Here is a 22456-nt window from a genome sequence, read left to right as displayed (position 1 = left end):
CAAAAGAAAACGAGAAAAATAACACATAAACCAATCAGATAGCTAGTTTCTACCTATTGCTAGCTTTTTTTGGATAAGTTATAAAAAAGAATGAAAGAATGAAAGAAAAATACAAACTACTATTTTATAGAACTCTAATATGGCTAATATAAGGCAGGAGTGAGAAAAGAACAAACTAAACGAAGAGGAACAAAAGAATGAGAAAAATAACACAAACTTAGTAGCCTCATAGTTTCCACCTACTGCTGGCATTCTTGGATAAGTGAATAAAAAGACATAATTAAATAAAAATACAAACTTAAACTATCATTTTACAGGACTCTGGTATGGCTAATATACAGCAGGAGTGAGAAAGAAACGAACGAAATGAAAAGGAACAAAAGAAAGAGAGAAAAATAACACATAGGCTTAACAGACTGCTAGTTTCTACCCTTTTCTAGGCATGACAGAATGAAAGAAAGAAGGAAGGAAACCATTTTGCAGGACTACAGTGTGGCTAGTGTATGATATAAAGACAGCAAGAAAGAGGAATGAAAGAAACAAAACAGAGCAAAAGAAAGAGAAAAACTAATGCTTGGTTTGAACAGCCTGCCGTTTTCACCATTTGTTAGCCTTGTTAGCATCACAGGAAGCTGTTAAAGAGAGAGAACGGAGGGAAGAACCAGAGACGGAACCCCGTTCCCCTTCAGGGATGCTGCTGGCGCAGCGCTAACCTGACAGGTCTGAACGCTCCTATTGCTTATCAGGGCCGTTAGACTTTTTACTCCAGCCGCGTTTGATCGACTTGATTGACTTTTGCATCACCGACTGCCGTTTCACCGACTGTCGCTTCACCGACTGTCGCTTTGCTGACTCCTCGTCTTTCACCGACTCGTCTTCTTTCGCTGACTCTTCTCCTTTGGACGGGTGTTCTTCTTTTGATTCTTCATCGTTCCTCTGCAGATCAAAGTAGGACTCGTACACCGGAACCATGTACTGAGAGACACAAGGACACAACTCGTTTTAGCTCAGATTCAGACGAGCAAACAAACAAACAGCCCCGTTACAGGACAGACGTCTCTCCACTGCTGGGTTTATCTCAGTCTACTGCCGGCCCACTGTGAAATACAGCCTTACACACTACTAGTAATGAAGGTTCTGTGCAGGTACGTTTTCTCGTTCATCAAGGTACAAACAGTGTAAATGTTCCCTCAAAGGTTCAACAGTGGTTTTAGGGTCTGATTGTGAACCTTAAATAAGTTTTTCCAGGTGAAAAGTTTGTATTTGTATCTTTTCATAACCGAATGTTTTAAAACAGAACAGTAAAATAAAAGCCTGGAGGCGAGACGGGGTGTGTGGAGTCAGTACAGCTTAGAACATATCATTTCAGTGGATTATGGTTCAGTTATGTTCCCTGACTGAAGGAGCTGAGATGGAGCCTTGAGGGTCCCACCCCAGTGAGAAGAGGGGGACTGCCCCAGTGACAGTTTAGGACCTTTATTTCTGAGAGTGTATAACAAAAGTATGCCTCGCTGTGATCTGTGATCAGAAGAGGAGATATTCTATTAGGATTTAAATTTGATTTGCCATTTTTTGTCATGGAAATAAGTCGGAAAGTCAGAATTGCAGGATATATCTGTCAAATCAAATTTAAATGTACTATCTAATGCCAAAGGTCCACCTCTGGTCAGAGTACACATTTTGATTATCTATGTGAAAATAAGTGAACACATCATCTAACCTAGTGTGGATTTCAGTGTTCAGTTTAGTGTTTCAGTGTTGCTGGAAAAAATGAGCAAATAAAAATGAAATAAAACCATTAATTTAAAATATGAATTCAATTAAAACTGTGTTTGTATTTAAATAGTACAGCAAAATGACAAAAGGTCTGAATTTCTAACAGCTGAACAGCGGAGCAAGTGTCTGTCTCTGTTGTAGTGAGACAGCAATTACTCAATCTCTAACACACACACACTCTCTCTGTCTCTCTCTCTGTCTCTCTGTCTGTCTCTCGATATAGACAGACAGACAGAAAGATAAACAGATAGATAGACAGATAGACAGATAGATAGATAGATAGATAGATAGATAGACACACAGATAGATAGGCAGACAGTCTGATTGATAGACAGATCTGATTACTGAGCTAAAATCCAGCCTATTTATCAGATGTGTAGAAATCTGATTAAGAAATCTGATAAAGAGGCTGGATTTTAGCTCAGTAATCAGATTTCTCAGTGCATGTAAACTCTTATTCTTAGAGACCCAACTACAACAGCCGCCCCACCAAAACCACCCACCCCCACCCTCCCCAATGCAGGACCGCAGCCCCCCTGCACTGCAGGACGCAGTGCAGTTTCTCTCTGGAATTTAAAAAAATTATGAAAAAAATAAAGAAATGAAAAATAATATAATAAATTGTGTTCAAACAATATTAATAAGTTAAAAAAATTACTAAACTAACAGAACTAAGAACTGCTTCTCGTTCTTGAGCGCCACTCTTTAGCCATTCAGCCTTCGTGTGAGGTGAATCATTTCATGCATCAGAACTGAGCCACCGTCCTCAGCTCGCCTCCCGCAGCTGGTTTTAGAGCAGTGCAGGTTTATTCTTGCTACACCTGAAGCTCAAAGGGATCTTGTGGTGTGAGCTAGCGTGAGAAACGGCCTCGATTTGGTCTCTCAGAAAACCTATTTACTGTCTGACCAGAACACACAGGTCAAAAAACAGAAGCCGTTCTTAATTTGCGAGAACTGAGCGTGTTTGTGTAGATGCCACGGCCCTCAGGTGCACAATCTGACGCTGGCCTGGACGATGTCTGAGTAAATCTGACTGCTGTACAATCTCCAGATGTACGTTTCAGCATGTTCTTCTACTTTTTAAAGGAACAGTTGGATGAAAATCTTTTGCTTTTTTAATTTTAACACTGAATAATGATCAACCCAACGGTTAATATGTAAACAGAGTCATTCAGAGTGGTTTGGTGTGAAACGTTCTGTTCTAGAGAAATTTACCGAGTCAGAACTGTTCACAGTGGTGGTGATAGGAACCAGACGTCCACCTCTAAAAGCTCCCTCACAGAAAGTTACTACATGAAATGGTTATGAATTCACTGCCCGATGACTGAGACACTGTTTATGATAGTTTTTAGAGCAGTGCAGGCTCAGATTCATGGTGGAAGGATACGTGCAGGGTGTTGCAAAGCAAAACAGCCCCCGAAAACACAATATTTCACACTATTTCACACCAAACCTCTCTGAGTCACTCTGTTTACATCTCAAACACTGAGTTATGGAGGATTTTACAAAAAAAAAACCTTTTAAGTAGAAATTACTGATGGATGTGTACTTTCCTGAGTATTTTGACTGAATGATGACTTTTACTTCTACTCATATACACTATATGTTAGTCATTAACATTAAGTTCCTAATTCTCTTGTTTGGGTTTAATTTCACTCTGCTGTGCTGGTTCAGCGCCTCTTTATGGTTGATCTCTCCTCTCACTTTAGAGCTCATTTTATTTTAGACCAAAAGGATCCAAAAAAGAGGAAAAACAGAGACTAACAGACTTCAGTTCCTGAGATTATAGATGCTGGACGTACTAAGAGGTTCCACTGCAGTTCTATATGTAGAGCTGCTATTTTTGTACTGTTACTCAAGTTGTTGGTATTTTACTGTGGTCACTATTTCACTGCAGCAACAATCCTAGTGGAAGATGAGCTTGGCTACTCTTCATCACGCTGGGTGTGAGTTTGAGAGATGTCTCTTACCCACTGAGTGGATCCTCTGGAGTTCCTGGAGCTGTCGTCCTCCTCGCTGACCTCTGGCTCGTCTCCTTCACTCGGAGGACCCTCCCGTATGACCACCCTCTCTACAACCACAAAAACATCACAAGAGCGGTCATCCACCCAGCGGAATGTACATTTATAACTTTAGCTCTTAGCTTCCTCCTAATCCGAAGGATCATTTCTGTTTGAGTGCTTCATTCTCTTTATTATAATTTGAAGATGATGGTTACAGTTGCATAGCTACAATAAGATATTGAGCTTCCTGGCTAGAAAAACCAGCATAGGTCAGCATGACTGGTCACCAGCAAAACCAGCATATCGCTGCTTTCAGAAGAAAACCTCATATCGCCACAAAGGTAACTTTACAGGAGAAGGAAAAAACCTACTTTACTTTTAATGTAAGTCAATGGAACCAGACTTTTTACCAAGTAATTCTGGGTCGTTTCTTTTGATTCATTCATCATGAAATTTACACACAATATAAAGGACAACAGGTATTTACAAACTATGTCAAAAACTGAAAAATGGCGGAGACACTGGGCTTTCTCTGACAGCAGCGATATGTTGTATTTTGGATGCTGGTATGCTGGTCAGCCAGCACGACCATGCTAGACCAGCTAGACCAGCACCAGACAGAAGGTTTTCCTGGTCTTTAAACCTGAAAATCTCACTCTACAGACAAGTCAAGTCAAGGTTTATTTGTTTAGCGCTTTTCAAAACAGGCATTAAAAAATCCAGGTCCGAGCCCCCATGAGCGGCACCAGTGGCGACAGTGGCAAGGAAAAACTCCCTAAGAGAAACAGGAAGAAACACTGAGAGGAACCAAGACTCAAAAGGGGAACCCATCCTCCTCTGGACCACACCGGATAGCAAACAGTAACAATAACAGACTACAGTAGCGCCGCTGTTGGACGCCAGTAAGCATGCTTATAACTGATGTAGTAATGACTACATTTTCCATTTTGGACAGACTGCACATTTAATACATTTCTTAAAATATAGGCAAAAATAAAATGTACACAATTCCCACCCCCTTACTCCAAATGAGGTTGATCAGCCATGGAAGTTTGAACCAGCATCATGCTAACTGCATTCCAAAATCATCACACACTGTCCTCAAACTGTGTTGTAAACCACATCGGCCCACCTGTGTAACCCGAAATAAGACCTGAATACGGGTTGAGAAAAGTTTTGGGGATGTATTTGTATAGAAATCATTTGGGCTATTTGGGTGACTATTGGGCTCGAGTGTTTGTTAGCAATGTTAGCCTCAGTTCCAAACTAAATAGCTGCAATTCTAAACTAAAGAAGCAAGATTTGGACTCCAAATGTTATGTCTGATCGACTGCATTTGGAGTAAGTAGAAAATCATATCAATTTACTTTTTTGCCAAACGTTTCTGTTGAAGGGAAAGTCCACTGATTTTCCAAAATTTCTATACAATTAAATCATCAAAATGTAAACAAAGTCATTCAGAGTGGTTAGAATTGTTGATGACAGGAACCAGACGTCTCAAGTGTTGAATGCCTCTAAAAGCCCCCTCGCGAAAAGGTAGTAAATGAAATGGTAATGGACGCATTGACAGAAGCCCAAAACTTTGTTTTACAATAGTTCTGAGATCTACTTTCGGGGTAAAGCATACTTTTCTATATCTGTTCATGGTGGAGAGGCACATGAAGGGCACTGTAAGGCAAAAAACTTCCCAAAGAAAAGGTATCTTTTCTGATTACCTACTATTTTACCATTCTCAAGCTTATACATATAATAACTCAGACACATTTAGGTTCACTGGTGGTTTTGGGTGGCTCTATTTGTGTTACCCCTGGTTGCCAGCACCACCGAACTGGTAGGTTTCTCTAAAACAAACAATTTAATTTCAAACCACTCTGAATGACGTATTTACATCTCAATGATTTAATAATACAGAAATTTTAAAACATTGGTGGAATTCCCCTTTAAGGTAGACTTCAAGTGTTTAGTTTAGTAAATAGACTTCATTATGTGGTTTTCCGACACTGTATGACTCACTGTTATCTGTAAACACTGACTAAAGTACAGGCAAAATTCAGGCTGAGATGGTCGCTACTACTGTTTTTAGCTATGTGACGCACTTTTGACCATTTTTGATGATTAGCCTTGTAGCTCTTGTGCCAAAACTAAAATCAAGACTGTGTTCTCCAAAATAAAAGTCCCTAAGTGGAGTTTCATCAATATAGAACCTTTAGAAAGTTCTTATGCAGTAAAAAAGCAGTTTCTTTACATTTTAGTGAGAAGTTCAGGAGCAGCATATTAAAAAAATGCTCTACAGCGTTTTTGATAATGCATAAAGTGTGATAAGATCAAAGGAATGATATCTACTCAAAAAATCTTTTGGTTAGAGATAGATAATTACATAAGTAGACTGTATTTGTTTTGAAATTGGACAGTAGCCCTGCCTTCCTTGGCTACTGTTGCTTTCAGTCTTCTATGGCAAAATCCTCAGTAAGAAAGGAGCAGACAGAAGGTCAGTGGTGGACGGTAACTAAGTAAATGTAATCAGTTTCTGTACTTAAGTAGTTTTTTCGTGTATCTGTACTTTACTGAAGTTTTTCCATTTTGGGTGACTTTTTACTTTCACTCCACTACATTTCAAAGTCAAATATCTCACTTTTTACTCCACTACATTCTGAGAAATCTGTCGTTCCTTTTGGTTTATGTGTGTATAAAAACGTAACATGTCAAAACGAAAGACGCGCAAAGCAAGAACACCAATCAGGGCACAGCGCGCACTTTGTTTTGAGCTTGTTTTGACCTGTTGGTCATACTGACCCAGTGCAGCACACGGTTCAACATCAGTGCAGCAGCGTAAAGTTTTGGGAGAGTCTGTTCAACATAAATGATGAACTAACCTAACTTTGTGTAAACAGACCACAATATAGAAATATGTACTCATATGCAGTTGTGACTGACGTGTCTTTATTCTGAATTTATACAAACACATTTCATTTTATAGTAAATTAGTTTAGTCTAGTTTATGTTTATGAACAGAGACCTACAGATGCAGTTTAGTAAAGGAAACTCATTTGTGAACCTGAGTTTAAAGTTTTTACTAAACTTAAACTTGTAACTAAGTTCAAATAAATCTTAAACTGAAACTTTGCTTGTTTGTAAAAAGTGATTTCAGAGCCACTCAGTTCTACCTGATGGAAACTGTTGGCCTTCAGTGTTTTGTGCTTATGATAATTTTAATAGACATCAGCGTCACTAATTAATGACATTCTATTAAAAGACTGGTTTACCAAGAGAGACACTGGAGTATTTTCACCTATAATGAGTTAATGAAGCGAGTCTTGTTATAAAAATGATAACAGGACATTAAAGCCATAATTAATCTTTTAGTACTTTACTTTTGATACTTAAGTACATTTGAAGGCAAATACTTTAGTACTTTTACTCAAGTGGAGGTCTAAAGGGAGGAACTTCTACTTTTACTGGAGTAATATTTTACCTTGGGTATCTCTACTTTAACTCAAGTACATGGTTTGAGTACTTCGTCCACCACTGCAGAAGGTTCTTCAACACGTGTAACACTGTGATCTTGCAATTATTTGATGTTTCTTGTTGTTTGATGTAACATGTAGCTCCTCTCCCTACATGCTTTATGTTGTCTATAGGAGGTGCAGCTTTAGTGTAAGAATGAGTATATTCTGTATCCTCAATACATCTGACGGTAAACTGGACTGTACCTGGTTTTCTGCAGGTTCTCCACACAGCCAGAGACACACAGAGGAATATCAGAGCCAGAGCGCCGGACACGGACACCTCCACCACCGGCAGTTTTGAAGGTAAGGGTCCTGTCGGTGTAAGAGCTGGAGTCTGCGTGGTTGGACTCTGTGCAGACTCATTGGCTTTACACTCTGTAAGTTGAAGATAAAACAATTATTCTCATTTAAAATGCTGTCATTTTATTGTCCCAAACTTTTGCAAAAAAAGAAAATATACCACATTTTTTAGCGCATCAATGTTGATAAACCATTCATTAATACACTATGTTTATAGTCCAGCCCTACAGGGCCACAGTACTACATGATTTAGTGTTTGCTCTTGATTTCTGTGACTGAATTGTTTCTGAGTCAACAAAAAAAAAAAAACAGTTGAATACTTTATGTCACTTATTTGGACATTTTAATTTTTTTATTCCCATACAGTGATACTGGTATTATGATAGACTCAATATCACTATGTTTTCCCTCAAACAGAATCCAGCCCAAAAGGGCCACTGCGCATCATCGGTTCCTTCATGAGCTGATCAGGTTTGTTCACTGCTGTGGGTATCTGACACTGAGATTTCCATAAACATCACATCACCGACCAATCTGAGAGAATAGCTCCCTCTATATTATTTAATAAGGCAACACCTAAAGGGGAGATTAAGATGTAATCAGAGTTATTCAGAGCAGTTTGGTGTGAAACACTCAGTTCTAGAGAAACTTACCGAGTCAGAACTGTTCACGGTGGTGGTGATAGGAACCAGACGTCCACCTCTAAAAGCTCCCTCACAGAAAGTTACTACATGAAATGGTTATGAATTCACTGCCTGATGTCTGAGACGCTGTTTTACAGCAGTTTTGAGAAGATTTTGGCCTTAAACTCCATTCATAGTGGAGGGATACATAATATGCAGGGCGCTGTGAGGCAAAATAGTCCCCAAAGAAAACTTATTATTTCAGATTTACTATTTCTCCATCATCAACATTCCATATAAACTCAGAAGACTCGTGTAGGTTCACTGGTGGTTCTGGATAGTAAATAAAATGTCTATATTTGTGTTGTAGTCATGGCGACCCCTGGTTCCTATCACCACCACTGTAAAGACATCTGAACCATTTCACACCAAACCACTCTGAATCTCTCTGTTTACATCTCACACACTGAGTTATGGAGGAATTTCGAAAAATGGGTTGAACTGGGTTTTATGAGTAAAAGAAATATTTTTTTCTACCAGGAAATGGGATCAAATAGGAAGTAACCAGCATTTCTACATAACAGCACCAATAAAGTATGCAGCGGTGACAAAATCCATCTTAGTAAAGCCACAACATCAACTTATCAGCTCATCATCATCATGCAGGAGCTCAGTGAGGTTTGTTCTGCAGTGCTGCGGTAGAGCGAGGATTACTTTGAACACTCTCTGTAATTGTTAATATATTCTTAACGCTAAAACATTAATATTCCTTAACGTTAATATTAATGTGGAGGAAAAGAACATTAATCCAGAGTGATATGCATAACCCTACAAAACGATTTGAAAGATATCACTAGTTATCAGCCTGTAAACAGGTAACACATATAAATTTAGTATATTGTTGCTGTTGGAACCAAACCTTGTACGTCTCAAAAAAGAGTAACTTGACTTTTAGTGGAAGTTAAAATTACAATATTTTATTCTACATCATTTTAGACAATTTCTATTGATCCACTTGGCGAGGAATTTTGACATGGTGTTAACAGCAGCAAGCATTTGTAAAAAAAAATGGCAAAAATGAAGATTGTTCCAACAGGTGTTGATATACTTTTGATATTTTTGAAAATACGTATAAATGGAACACATACTCATTTATTAAAAATACGTGACAGTGATGTCATTTATGTTTTTTAAAGTCAGTCCAGGCCTGTTTTATTGATATCCTGCTCTAATATGTCCGTTTTGAACGTGATGAAGGGATGTTATTGAGCTGAGGAGGTGAAGCAGACATGTTAGAAGAGGAGAACACTACATTGTGCAGTGCAGCATTTGGAAATATAAATCTGAATAGTAATCAATAACTTACTAATTTCTTCCGTGAATTCTACAGTCGTCCCTATTCCTTTTCTAATAACCAGCACTGGTACGTCTTGCGTAACTTCACAGATATAGAGCCCTGTATGATTTGTACAGGGGCTTTTTATAGACAACACTGTGCAGTTACTCTGTATTCCTGTATGAAGGCGTTTATCACTCCAGACTCCAGTGTGTTGATCATCTTTTAACCATCTCACTTTCACTCCAGGGATGCTTTTATCCCAGCAGCAGGTGATGGTAACAGAGCCTCCATCCTTCACTGTGAGTGCAGACGGAGTCTGAGTTACAGTAAAATCTGCACTCGAATCTACAGAAAGAACAGAAGGACACACAGAGATATTAATATCAGAGATATTAATACAGAGAAAACAACATAAAAAACACTTAAAATACAAAAAGTACAAAGAAAGATGGGAAAAATGATCTAAACAACATTGTGAAAGTGAAGAAAGAGCAAAATGGTCTGAGAAGTCATGAAACGATGCAAAAAATATTAAATGGAAATAAGCGCTCGGTCATAATAAGTCAAATATTAAATGAAAATAAGCGCTCGGGGGGACATCTCTCCTTCGCTTTTTGTTTTTTTGTTCATTTTTGGATGATTATCACAAAAAGTACAACATTACTAATGACATATTTTAGGGTGTGACTTCATAATATCACACCAGTGATTTCACTCTGTCACTGTACCTGATTACAGTCTGTCAGTTACTCATATGAGGACATATTTCTGACTGTAACTGTCTTTATTCAGCTTATTAAGCAGAAACGTCACTTTGTCCAGAGCAGCGTTGTGAAGCTGATTGAAGCCAAACAGACAGTTTCACTTTGTTACAGTCAGCAATGTGGTGTTGTGACTACAGCTGGGCCAGATGACTGTATTTATCATTATTGTGATAAAATACATCATAAAACGTCACAAAATGCTTTTCTGAGTATAGTGTGGATCTTGTCAGCACTTCAAAAACTCCTCCCAACTGAGCGTTTCATTACAGAGAGAGCATAATCAGGCCTGCACTGGATTTAATGCACCACAGTGAGTGGACAAATAATTGAATTCGTAATTTTTGATAGTGTTTCTTATTGTGGCACCACTTTATCTGTCCCAACTTATCAGATGTCAGAAAAATGATATTGTGCCATATCAAAAACTTTTTGAAGTATAGTGAAATTATGTTTTTGTCATATTAGTCACACAGTTAGGAAATTCATCAATCTGCACCAAAAGGTTTTTTTTTTAATGTGCATTAAACGCATCAAAATCCAGAATTGAAGCTCTGACCTGCCCTGCCTTCATACACTACACTGTTTTCACTTATTTACTGTACTATAATTATTTATAATCATACAGTATTCATTTATAATGCTTCCCTTTTCTTACTGTCACATTCAGTGTTATGAAAGTATTTTTTCCTTAAATATTTATTGTAACATGCAGATTAAAGAATATATTTCAGTGTATTTCAGTCACAGACAGTAGAATAAAAGCCAACAAAAGTAATAAAGGGCAAGAAACTGACAGACTGCGTGTGCATCAGAAAAATGCATGACATTAGTTCATTTTAATGTTGTTAATAATGTTAGTTTACAAGCCATAAGACAAAAAAAGCAGGAGAGCCACTCCTCAGATTAAATGTGCGCCCCTGACTGGAACATCGTGAGGTCAATTCAGCCCCTCAGAGTGAAAACTAATAAAATAATAAAAACTAATACAGTAAAATAGTCCTGAGGTCAGTCGGAGAAAACGCTCTACAGTCACCTGTGATAGAAAACAGGCCGACAGTGGACACACGCTGAAAACGGACTGACAATAATTCTCTTAGTAGATTTGGTTAAATTTGAACCTGCAGTCGCATTAAGAGCAACAAAGAGTCAGCACACAGTCTTATGCAAAAGTTTTGGCGCCCCTGCTCAAACTCCACGTTGTTGTTGATTTGCTAAATACGTAAACACAGCCCTCTACAGAGACTCACTTTAATACAAAAATACTGTTTAATTACTGAGTTTAACACATCGGGGAAAAAATAAAACAGAAAAATATGGCCTGTACAAAATTTTATAGCACTTTTTACATCATTTTATTTATTTATTTATTTATTTATTTATTCCTTTATTTGATAAACTATAAATTTTGCAGTGAAATTTCATATTTGAGTGGCTCTCTGTGGAGGATGCGTTAACTTATCTACACTTACAGAATTAACAAAACGTAATTTGAGCAGGGGTATCCAAACTTTCGCACACGACTGCATATTCATTTGGGTATTTTTATCTTCAACACTCAGTTTCAGGATCATCAGAGCGTCTTCTGTGGAATGAAGAGCAGTGTTTTGTCCTGATGATTAGACGGTTTTCTTATCAGACTAAGTGTTAAAGCTCACAGTGAAACTCTTTTGATCTAAAGGTCAGACTGAAGGTGCTACATTCGCCAGACGCAGACTTAGTGGAAATTAAAACTCAGAAAAAATGCCACATTGAAGCGTCTCTGTAGAGGGTGTGTTCACTTATTTACAGTTAGAGGCACAAACCTTTGTGTACGACTGTAGGTGTGAGCCGACACCCTCATTTAGAAGGTTTTTAACATTAAAATCATTTGCAGCAGCAGCAGTTTGTCCAGGTCTGATTCACTTTACTGTGATATATTCACAATCATACTAAACACTTCACACACAATCAGAACTATTTTTACTGTATTTAACACTTAAACAGCCTCTCACAGTTTAATACACACAAACACAAAGGCAGACAGAGAGAGAGAGAGAGAGAGAGAGAGAGAGAGAGACAGTCAGGCTGTTCTCTCAGATGAGCTGACAGAACAAAAAGTCTCTGACGTTGAATCATCTGCAAGATAAGGTTGAGCAGCAGATGTGTTACATTTAATAGGGACACAGATTCATCATTTCTCCACAGTTTTGGAGGTTATATGACTGTATTAGTCTGGGATGCACGAGATCTGGGGCTGGATTCATGAAAGTGTCTTAGAAAGAAAATCGTCTTAAATGTGTTTTTTTAACTTCATCCTTAAGAAAAAAGTTATGAGAAATTGTTATTCTTCAAAAAACGTCTTAAGAATTCTCTCATTTTCTGTTCTTAACTATTTTCTTAAGAATATTTCTAAGAACAAGTGGTTTTCTTGAATGTATTACGTTCTTAAATGTTTTCTTAACCTCACGACAGACTCTCACTCGTCTCAGGCTGTAAGAGTCGACAAGCTGAGTGTCTAAATGTATCAGTTTATCTGTTCCTGCTCGTCCTCGTCTCTCGCTTTCTGCTGTCACCCCACAATTACTATGTTTTCCAGAGAGGATTTTTTCCTGTTGGCTGTTTCTTCCATCATCACCTCTAGTTCTTATTTGCTCACATTGTTTTAAACACTTGGCTTTGTTTTTCCTCCATTTTGCTCCTCTGAGTGGATTAAACTAAATAACGGAAATAACCGTTCATACATATTTAATCTGTATCTCGGGTCGTTTATGAAACGTGGCAAAATGTAGCACAGCAAATATAAGAAAACAATGAAGATTATCTTAAGGAAATGATTAGGTTGTCGTAAAAGAATATTTGAGAACTTCTTAAGTTTTTCAAGAATCGCTTTTAAGAACATTTTTATGAACTTCGTAGTGTTTGTCTGAAGAAACTTCACAGGTTTTTTCTTAAGAAAGCCTTCCTGAATCCGGTCCTGAACTCGAAATATTACAGCTCAGCACTACTCGATTTCCTGGCGAGTGGCGCTCTGCTGTCTTGGGTCGTTTCTGACGTGTACAGGGTCAGATAAATAAATATATCATTTCTGTTATGTAGAACTTCACCCCCACTCCTCCACACACACACACACACACACACACACACACACCTGATTACCTTTCAGTCTGAAAGGTCAAATAAAACACAACATGAAAACAAATCTAAACACGACAGGGGTGCCTGTATTGGATCAGGGGCTGCATTCACGGAAGCTTCTTAAGAAAGGTAACACTTTCTATGAAGGTCACCTTTATAAGCATCTATAAACACATTCATAACATGTTATAATGCATTCATAAGGCATTATAAACATGGCCACAAATATTTATAAAAATGCATTACACGTTATTGCCATGTTTATTATGCATTATGAATGGTTAACATAATACATTATAAGTACTGATCATATCAAATTATAAGAGCTCATAAGTGGTATTTGTCCGCTCTAAGTAAAGTGAAGCGTACTGTACTAAAGCCTCCTCCAGTGTTCAGAGTGAGGCTTCAAGTTGAAGTATTTACTGAAGGATTTACTGAAACACTAAAACATTCACAGTAAAGCACATTACAGGCTTCAAATGTCAGAGTTTAAACTAGAGCTGCCATCAGTGTTTTACCCAATGTGGGAAAGGTAATGTACACCACCGTTAGCTTGGTATTTGTCTTTACGCTCTCCAAGCTGGGACTGACTTCTTTGGCACTGACATTATAACATGTTATTAACACTATTTATAATGCATTATATTAACAATTCATAATGTATAATAAACATGGCTATAAAGTGTAATTTAGTGTAATTCATTTTTATAAATGTTTATAATCATGTTTATAATGCCATATGAAGGCATTATAACATGTTATAAATGTGTTTATAGATGCTTACAAGCGTGACATTCATAGAAAGTGTTACCGAAAAAACTTGCGAAGGATCTTAAGACAAACTCTAAAAGGTTCATACACTGTTAGTAATAAAGGTTCTGTGTCAGGTACATTTTTAATTCATCAAGGTACAAACAGTGTAAATGTTCCCTCAAAGCTCCAACAGTGGTTTTAAGGTCTGATTGTGAACCTTAAATAAGTTTTTCCAGGTTAAAAGTTCATATTTGTACCTTTTCATAACCGAATGTTTTAAAACAGAACAGTAAAATAAAGTCCTGGAGGCGAGGCGGGGTGTGTGGAGTCAGAACAGCTTAGAACATATTATTTCAGTGGATTTTCTTAAGAAAATCTGCATTGTTTTCTTATGTGGGCTGTGTTGCATTTTACTATATACCATAAACGACACCAGATACATGTTGAATTTGTTTTGACTGGTATTTGAGTTATTTAGTTTAATCCGCTCAGAGGAGCAAAATGGAGGAAAAACATCAAACCAAGTGTTCAAAATTAGCAAACAAGATCTAGAGTTGATGGATGAAGAAACCGCTAACAGGAAAAAATCCTCCTTAAAAATCAAAAAATTTTGGGGTGACAGACGAGGACAGGCAGGACCGGCAGAGGCAGTGTCAGTGTTTGATAAATTTAGACGCTGACCTCGTCAACTCTCACAGCCTGAGACGAGAAATCTGTGTGGCATTTAGTGACATTACAATATGTTTATATTATAGATATGAAGTGAGTGAAACCATTGGGGCAAAATAAGGGGGGCCGGGGGGACGTGTCCCCTCCACTTTTTGTTTTTTTGTTCGTTTTTGGATGATTATCACAAAAAGTACAACATTACTAATGACATATTTTAGGGTGTGACTTCATAATATCACACCAGTGATTTCACTCTGTCACTGTACCTGATTACAGTCTGTCAGTTACTCATATGAGGACATATTTCTGACTGTAACTGTCTTTATTTCATTACAGAGAGAGCATAATCAGGCCTGCACTGGATTTAATGCACCACAGTGAGTGGACAAATAATTGAATTCGTAATTTTTGATAGTGTTTCTTAATGTAGCACCACTTTATCTGTCCCAACTTATCAGATGTCAGAAAAATGATATTGTGCCCTATCAAAAACTTTTTGAAGTATAGTGAAATTATATTTCTGTCATATTAGTCACACAGTTAGGAAATTCACAAAATTTGCACTGATTTTGCATTAAATGAATCAGAATCCAGGCATGAAGCTCTGACCTGCCCTGCCTTCATATATTACACTGTTTTTGTAATATATGGAGTTTGATAAATTTAGACGCTGACCTCGTCAACTCTCACAGCCTGAGACGAGTGTGAGGCTGTCGCAAGGTCAAAAACACATTTAAGAACATAATATCTTTAAGAAAACCACTTATTCTTAGAAAACGGTTAAGAAAATAAAATAAGAAAATTCTTAAGAAGTTCTCGTAACTTTTCTTGTAATTTCTTGTAACTTTTTTCTTAAGAATAAAATTGAAAAAACACAAATTTAAGACGATTTTCTTTCTTAAGACACTTTCATGAATCCGGCCCCAGATTTCTTCTATCCCAGACTAATATGACTGTTTAACCTCAAAACTGTGGAGAAACCTAACTTTATACTTGTGAACTGCGTGGCTTAGCATGTTTCTAACAAAGCCGTGTGTCTCACTTTCACTGACACCAGATAATAAACTGACGTGATTTCAGCTGTGTAATGTAGAAATCATTAAGGTTGCAAAAAATTATCATAAATTATATCATCATCAAAAAGACAGGGCTGTTCTGAAGGCTCTGAAGCTTCTTTACCGTCCCAAACTTGTTTAAGCAGCTCTAACTGGTGTTTCATACAGCCTGCACTCTAAAGCAGCTTCCTAAATGGCTTGAATTGAACGTACGGTTCTGGGAAAAGCCTGTCATTGGTTTAGAACGTTTACATTATGTGTAATATTTTTAAATAACTGTGAAAAACACTCATTTGCAAGGATATTTTTCAAGGAACCAACTATTTAAAGGTTCCTTTGGGAAAGGAGGTTCTTCTTGTTTTCTATATTAATTACAATCTGTGGGTTTTATATGAATCAGATACCAGATTTGGGCAAAAACAAGAATCTGTTTGGTATTAACATTAATATTAAAGGGGAAAAGCAGTAATTTTGTTGCTCTTAAAAGGTACCAACTTTTAATATTTCTGCACAATGACAGTCATTCAGAGTGTTTTAGTGTGAAATGTTATGTTCTAGACAAACTTCAAAGAATTCTAGAGAATCGTTCACAGTGGTGGTGATAGGAACCAGACATCCGCCTCTAAAAGCTCCTTCACAGAAAGTTACTACATGAAATGGTTATGAATTCACTGCCTGATGACTGAGACGCTGTTTTACGATAGTTTTGAGAAGATTTTGGCCTTAAACTCCATTCATGGTGGAGGGATACATGATATGCGGGGTGTTGTGAGGCAAAATAGTCCCCAAAGAAAACTTATTATTTCAGACTTATCACTATTTTACCATCATCAATGTTCCATATAAACTCAGAAGACTCGTGTAGGTTCACTGGTGGTTCTGGATAGTAAATAAAATGTCTATATTTGTGTTGTAGTCATGGCGACCCCTGGTTCCTATCACCACCACTGTAAAGACATCTGAACCATTTCACACCAAACCACTCTGAATCACTCTAAATCTCAACTAGGGACAGATTAGTGACCAGAGCACTGGGGTCGATGCCTTGGGGCCCCTCAGACTACAAAGCCAGAGCTACAAAGACATTTGCAGGCCTCGGAACACCATTAGGCCTGATTTTATGACTGAATTATGCAGCAGAAAGTTTGAATAATCAGCAGATTCCACACTGTTCCACAATACAACACAGAGAGAATAAATAAGGCATGTGTGATGGTTTTGAGCTGATATTGTTCAGAGTTTCTGAAGAGTGTGTGTGTTTTTGGACTCACCTGAAGAAGAACAGCTGCAGAAAACCAAAAGGCCCCAGAGCAGAATAGCGAAAGGCTGCATCTCTGAACGCCTGAACACTCTGAACACCTTCCTCATTTTGTCTTGACATTTCCTCGCTCACTGTGTGGCCTCAGAGTCAACCACAAACTTTCCGCTGTCTCTGCACACGCAATGAAGAGTACACTCACCACACTGACACAGGAGCATGGAGCTGATTCTCACGGTCAGAACAGAGTCGTGTATCTTCAACATTCACTCCAAGTCATGTTTAACCACGTCTTTTGGTCCATTTCTTATAAATGTGTGAATGGCAGCTGGCATTTTCAAAGAAATAGGGAGCTAGACTCTTAAAAAAGATGGTTCTTTAAGGGTTCTTTAGTGAAGAAAATGGTTCTATAAATAAGCATGACTACTCAAAAAAACATCTGCATGATTGAAGGGTTGTTTGCATCTTGAAAAGGTTCTTCAGATTGATGCAGAATGTGCTGTAGATGGTTCTATATAGCACCTTTTTGAAATTTGCTCTATATAGCAGCAGAAAGGTTCTTCAATTGTTATGATGTCAAGCTTGCAACAATAGATGAACCCCTTTGGGGTGCCATGTAGAACCCTTTTCTAAAAGGTTAACTTTTTACTTAATTAGTAAGAGTAGTAGAATATAAGTAAATAGAACCAGGACTTGTTTCTTAATGATTTTGGATTGTCTTTATCAGTTTGTCAGTTTGTTCAGAATGATGTTTGAACACAATTCAAAGGGTTACTGGACTTTTGAAACTATGCAAAAGAAAGGGAAAAATACTGATACAAAGTTTATATATATATATATATATATATATATATATATGTATATATATATATATATATATCATTACTGTCAAGCAAAAACATATATATACATGTATATATTAGTATTATTTATGTGTATATGTGTATAGATGTAATAGAAACAGTTCTACATTAAGAACACTTTGTCACATTGACTTACACTGAGAGTTAAGAATGTTTTTTCCCTTTTCCTGTAAAGTTTATATTTTATATAAACATGAAGTTTCATTCTATATACAACTTCATTTTCAAAAAAGTTGAGACGCTGTGCAAAATGTAAATACAAACAAAATTCAATGATGTGCAAATCATTTAAACCCTATATTTCATTGAAAATAGAACAAAGACAACAAATCAAATGTTGAAACTGAGAAATTTTGTTGTTTTTTGAAAAATATTTGCCCATTTTAAATTTGATGCCAACAACATTTTCCAAAAAAGTTGGGACGGGGGCCTGTTTACCTCTGTATTTCATCACCCCTTCTTTTAACAACACTCTGGGAACTGAGGAGACACTGCTGTAGTTTTGAAAGTGCAATGTTTTCTCGTTCTTGTTTGATGCAGGATTTCAGGTGCTCATTATTTCGGGGGCTCACTTGTTGTATTTTTCATTTTATAATGAAATAATATTTTAATATGGAGCCATGCTGTTGTAATACATGCAGAATGTGGTTTGACATTGTCTTCCTGAAGTAATCAAGGCCTTCCCTGAAAAAGACGTTGTCTGGATGGCAGCATATGTTGCCAAAGTATGTATATATCGTTCAGCATTAATGGAACCTTCACAGATGTGCACGTCACCCATACCATGTGCACTAATGCCCCCTATACCATCATGAATACTGGCTTTTGAACTGTGCACTGATAACAAGCTGAGTGGTCTTTAGCCTGGAGGACACAGTGTCTATGATTTCCAAAAAGAATTTCAAATGTTGATTTGTCGGACCACAGGACACTTTTCCACTTCCCCTCAGTCCATTTTAAATGAGCTCAGGCCCAGAGAAGGTGGCAGCATTTCTGGATCCTGTTTATATGTGTTTTTTTTTTCTTTGTGTTTTAGAGTTTAACTTGCATTTGTGGATGCAGTGATGAACTGTTTTCACAGACAGTGTTTTTCAGAAGTGTTTCTGAGTCCATGCAGTGATTTCCTCTACAGAATCATGTCTGTTTTTAATGCAGTGCTGCCTGAAGACCCAAAGATCACAGCCAGCAAATACTGGTTTTTGGTCTTGTCCCTTACATACAGAGATTTTTCCAGACTCTCTGAATCTTTTAATGATATTATGTACCGTAGATGATGAAAAGCAAAAGTCTTTGCTTTTTTATGTTGAGAAACGTTATTCTTGAATTGTTGCACTATTTGATGGTGCAGTCTTTCACAGAGTGGTGAACCCCTCCTCATCTTTACTTCTGAAAGACTCTGCCTCTCTGTGATACTCTTTTTATACCCACTCATGTTACTGACCAATTAACCACCAGGGGCCTTATTACAGAAACTTCCTATCTTTTTGTCTTAACTTAAGATCTGACAAGTCAAGATAAGATTTTTCACAAATTTGTATTACAGAAGCAAATCTTATCTTAATTTAAGAATCTTATCTTATCTTACAGCATCTTATCTTAAATAAATAATAACAAATAAATAATTAAACTAAAGCTTGATAAACTGAAAGTTAAGAATACTGTGTCAGCGCTTCGTGCTGTTTTTGTAAAGCATTGCCGCTCTACAGTTTCAGTTTCATTTACACACTTGTTTTTTTAAGCATTACACAACTTTACCAGCCTTTTGTTGCCCCCGTCCCAACTTTTTTGGAACGTGTTGCTGGTAAAATGGGCATATATTTTTCAAAAAACAATAACATTTCTCAGTTTCAACATTTGATATGTTGTCTTTGAAGCTTTTTTAATGACACATAGGATTTAAATGATTTGCATATCATCGCATTTTGTTTTTATTTACATTTTTCACAGCATTCCAACTCTTTTGGAAATGGGGTTGTATAATGAGAAGTGGACAGGCCCTAATATAGATCCTTGAGGGACACCCTAGCAAATTGTGACAACCACAGGTGGGAAATTCAGGTCCTGTGAGTAAACATCCTTCTGTAGTTAGCTTAACCCACCAGCAGAGGGGTGCAGACAGTTGGAAGGGGAGGACTTTTACTTTCTGGACCTGATTTTACTACTTCTGGTGGCAACAGTAGAAAACAGAAAATTTAACCAGTACAGCACTGCCCCCTGCAGGCCAATCCAGCACTCAAGGCCCTCAGTGAGGATATTACCCTTTAGAATGATCTACATTTTTGCCTGAATGGATCCTGAAATTCATACTAAACATAAATAAATACAGCTTTATTTGACAAACCACACAGAAAACATTTTAGAGTGCCATGCATTCACTAAACAAATAAACAGTTAAGGGTATGTTCATGTTTGTGGTAGACGGACGATGGCAAATCAAATTTTCCATTGTTTTCAATGGAGCTGCAATGGGAAATTCTGCTACCACAATAAAATTCACCAATCTCTCCAGTTGTTAATGGCAACAGACTAAACTAAATTTCAATATGTTCATTCAACTTAAAGATCTTGTTCGAATACATAAAATCATGAAAAGAATTCCCTTAACCCAGCATCAACATACCATCAACAACTTAGAAGTGGATAGGCCCTAATATTGACCCTTGAGGGACCCCGCAGCTAATGGTGGCAACAGAGGGAAAGAGGTTGCCTGTTATATCCCAGAGATTCCTTCTACCGCCATAAGTTACTGCTTTCATATAAGCCTAATCCAACTTACACTGACCATCAAAAGTTTGGGGGCACCTAGGGCTCTTTAGATGTTTTAAATAAATGATCATGTCTTTGTTGGTTTGCAATAATTTAACATTTTAAAGCCTAATCAAGGTGATTTATAGGAAAAAAATATTGCGTGTGGATATCTGTGATAGTATACATGACCATGCTCTTGTGATGTCAGCACCCATCAGCACTCTTATCAGGTGTTTAAACCTTTGGGCTTAAAGAGTTTCAGCATGGGCTTTTAACAATAGCTTGGAAAAGAAAACTATCAAATCATTATTTAAAACCTGCTCTTCACACCAACGGAGATGAAGATGAAGTGTTGAAGGTAAATATACACAAACATTTAATACTTTCACCGGTACTTTTACTGCATTTAAAAGTAACAGTAAAACAATTTCCATTAATTTATTTGGAAAATTTAAAAATGACGTTTCAGCTCTGGATTCAGTCCAGCTGATGTCCTAGAGTTATAGTTCCTGTTGTGTCAAAGGAAGGAGAACATGGAACTCTTCAGGAGTACCTAACATCTGCTACTCGAACCTACTCCACATCACCAGAGGAACCACCAGAGGAGCCTTCATCCTCGTGGTCATTCATTATCATTCTGTTTCCTCTCAGAAGATTCATCCATCATCCGTCCTGCTCTTCTCACTCTGCTCCTTTCTTCTCACTCCTCTTGTTCTATTCTTCATCTTTCACCTCTCTTTCTCGTCTTGTTCATTCATGCCTCTCTTCCAGCTCCACCCCCCCCCCACTTTCTTTATCCTCCTCTTCCAGCTCTCGTTCCGGTCTCGTTTGCTCATTTCTCTGTTCCAGCTCTGTTTCTTCTTGCACTTGTTCATTCCCCCCATCCTGCTCTCTTCCTTCTCCCGTTTGTTCTTCTCCCTCTACCAGCTCTCTTTCCTCTGCTTCTGCACTCAGGATATTATGTGAACCTTACAAACAGAAAGACAGTCAGTTCTTGATGTTCTGGTTTCATGAATGACCACATCTAGTGTCATTTCTATGAATAAAATATTTCATTGATCTCTATCAGTTTCACAGTGTACATTCAAACTCAGACTTGACTTGTGAACTGAAAAGTCCACATCCTACACTTTTATTGTATTATACTGGAGGCTATTTTTGTTATTGTGTCTGAAAGACTGAGATATGTAAATGAGCTCTATTCTGATGGGCTATGCCCTTGTCAAAAATCAGTCCAGACTGAAATAGTCCTACAACTTCAGTGTGAGTGGGCAGAGCTAAACTGCTGTAGGCTGAATATATAAATATATGTGTTGGTGTTCATGACATCAAAAAATTATTGAACTCAAAATGGCCCATTTCTGCAGCTTAGTTTCCATATATGGACTGTATATGTGCATACAAGCACAATCATAGCCACTTTCCTAATACAGGTGGGCACACATAGGCTAGCAAAACGGAGTTGAAAAAGTTAGCATTCGCAGAACCAAAGTCTGTATGTGCTGACTTTGTTAGACTGAATAGAATTGTTAGGTATAAAATACTTTTTATTTTTTTTTTTGTAAATTAGGCTGCAGACAGACCGTATTGTCCAACCATTTGCATCACTGTCTGCTTCTAGTAGTTGGCAAAGCTGCTGAAGCTCAGGGCCTGTATTACAGAAACTTCTTTCACTGTGAGATGAT

The 22456-nt window shown here is 37.5% G+C and overlaps 1 protein-coding gene across 1 annotated transcript; it reads right to left on the bottom strand.

Moving 5' to 3' along the window:
- Positions 1-227: 227 nt before the first annotated feature.
- Positions 228-17270, bottom strand: LOC118826589. The gene is made up of 5 exons (XM_036597596.1): positions 17174-17270; positions 9575-9892; positions 7490-7660; positions 3747-3847; positions 228-975 (listed from the first exon to the last, which is right to left on the bottom strand). The coding sequence occupies exons 1-5, from the start codon at positions 17268-17270 to the stop codon at positions 733-735; spliced, it is 930 nt and encodes a 309-aa protein (XP_036453489.1). The 3' UTR covers positions 228-732.
- Between the last annotated feature and the right edge of the window lie 5186 nt (positions 17271-22456).

The sequence above is a fragment of the Colossoma macropomum genome, unplaced genomic scaffold (genome assembly GCF_904425465.1).
Source record: "Colossoma macropomum unplaced genomic scaffold, Colossoma_macropomum, whole genome shotgun sequence".
Classification (NCBI taxonomy): domain Eukaryota; kingdom Metazoa; phylum Chordata; class Actinopteri; order Characiformes; family Serrasalmidae; genus Colossoma; species Colossoma macropomum.
The sequence above is the reverse complement of the archived record's forward strand: the minus strand, read 5'-3'. Positions and strand labels throughout refer to the sequence as shown.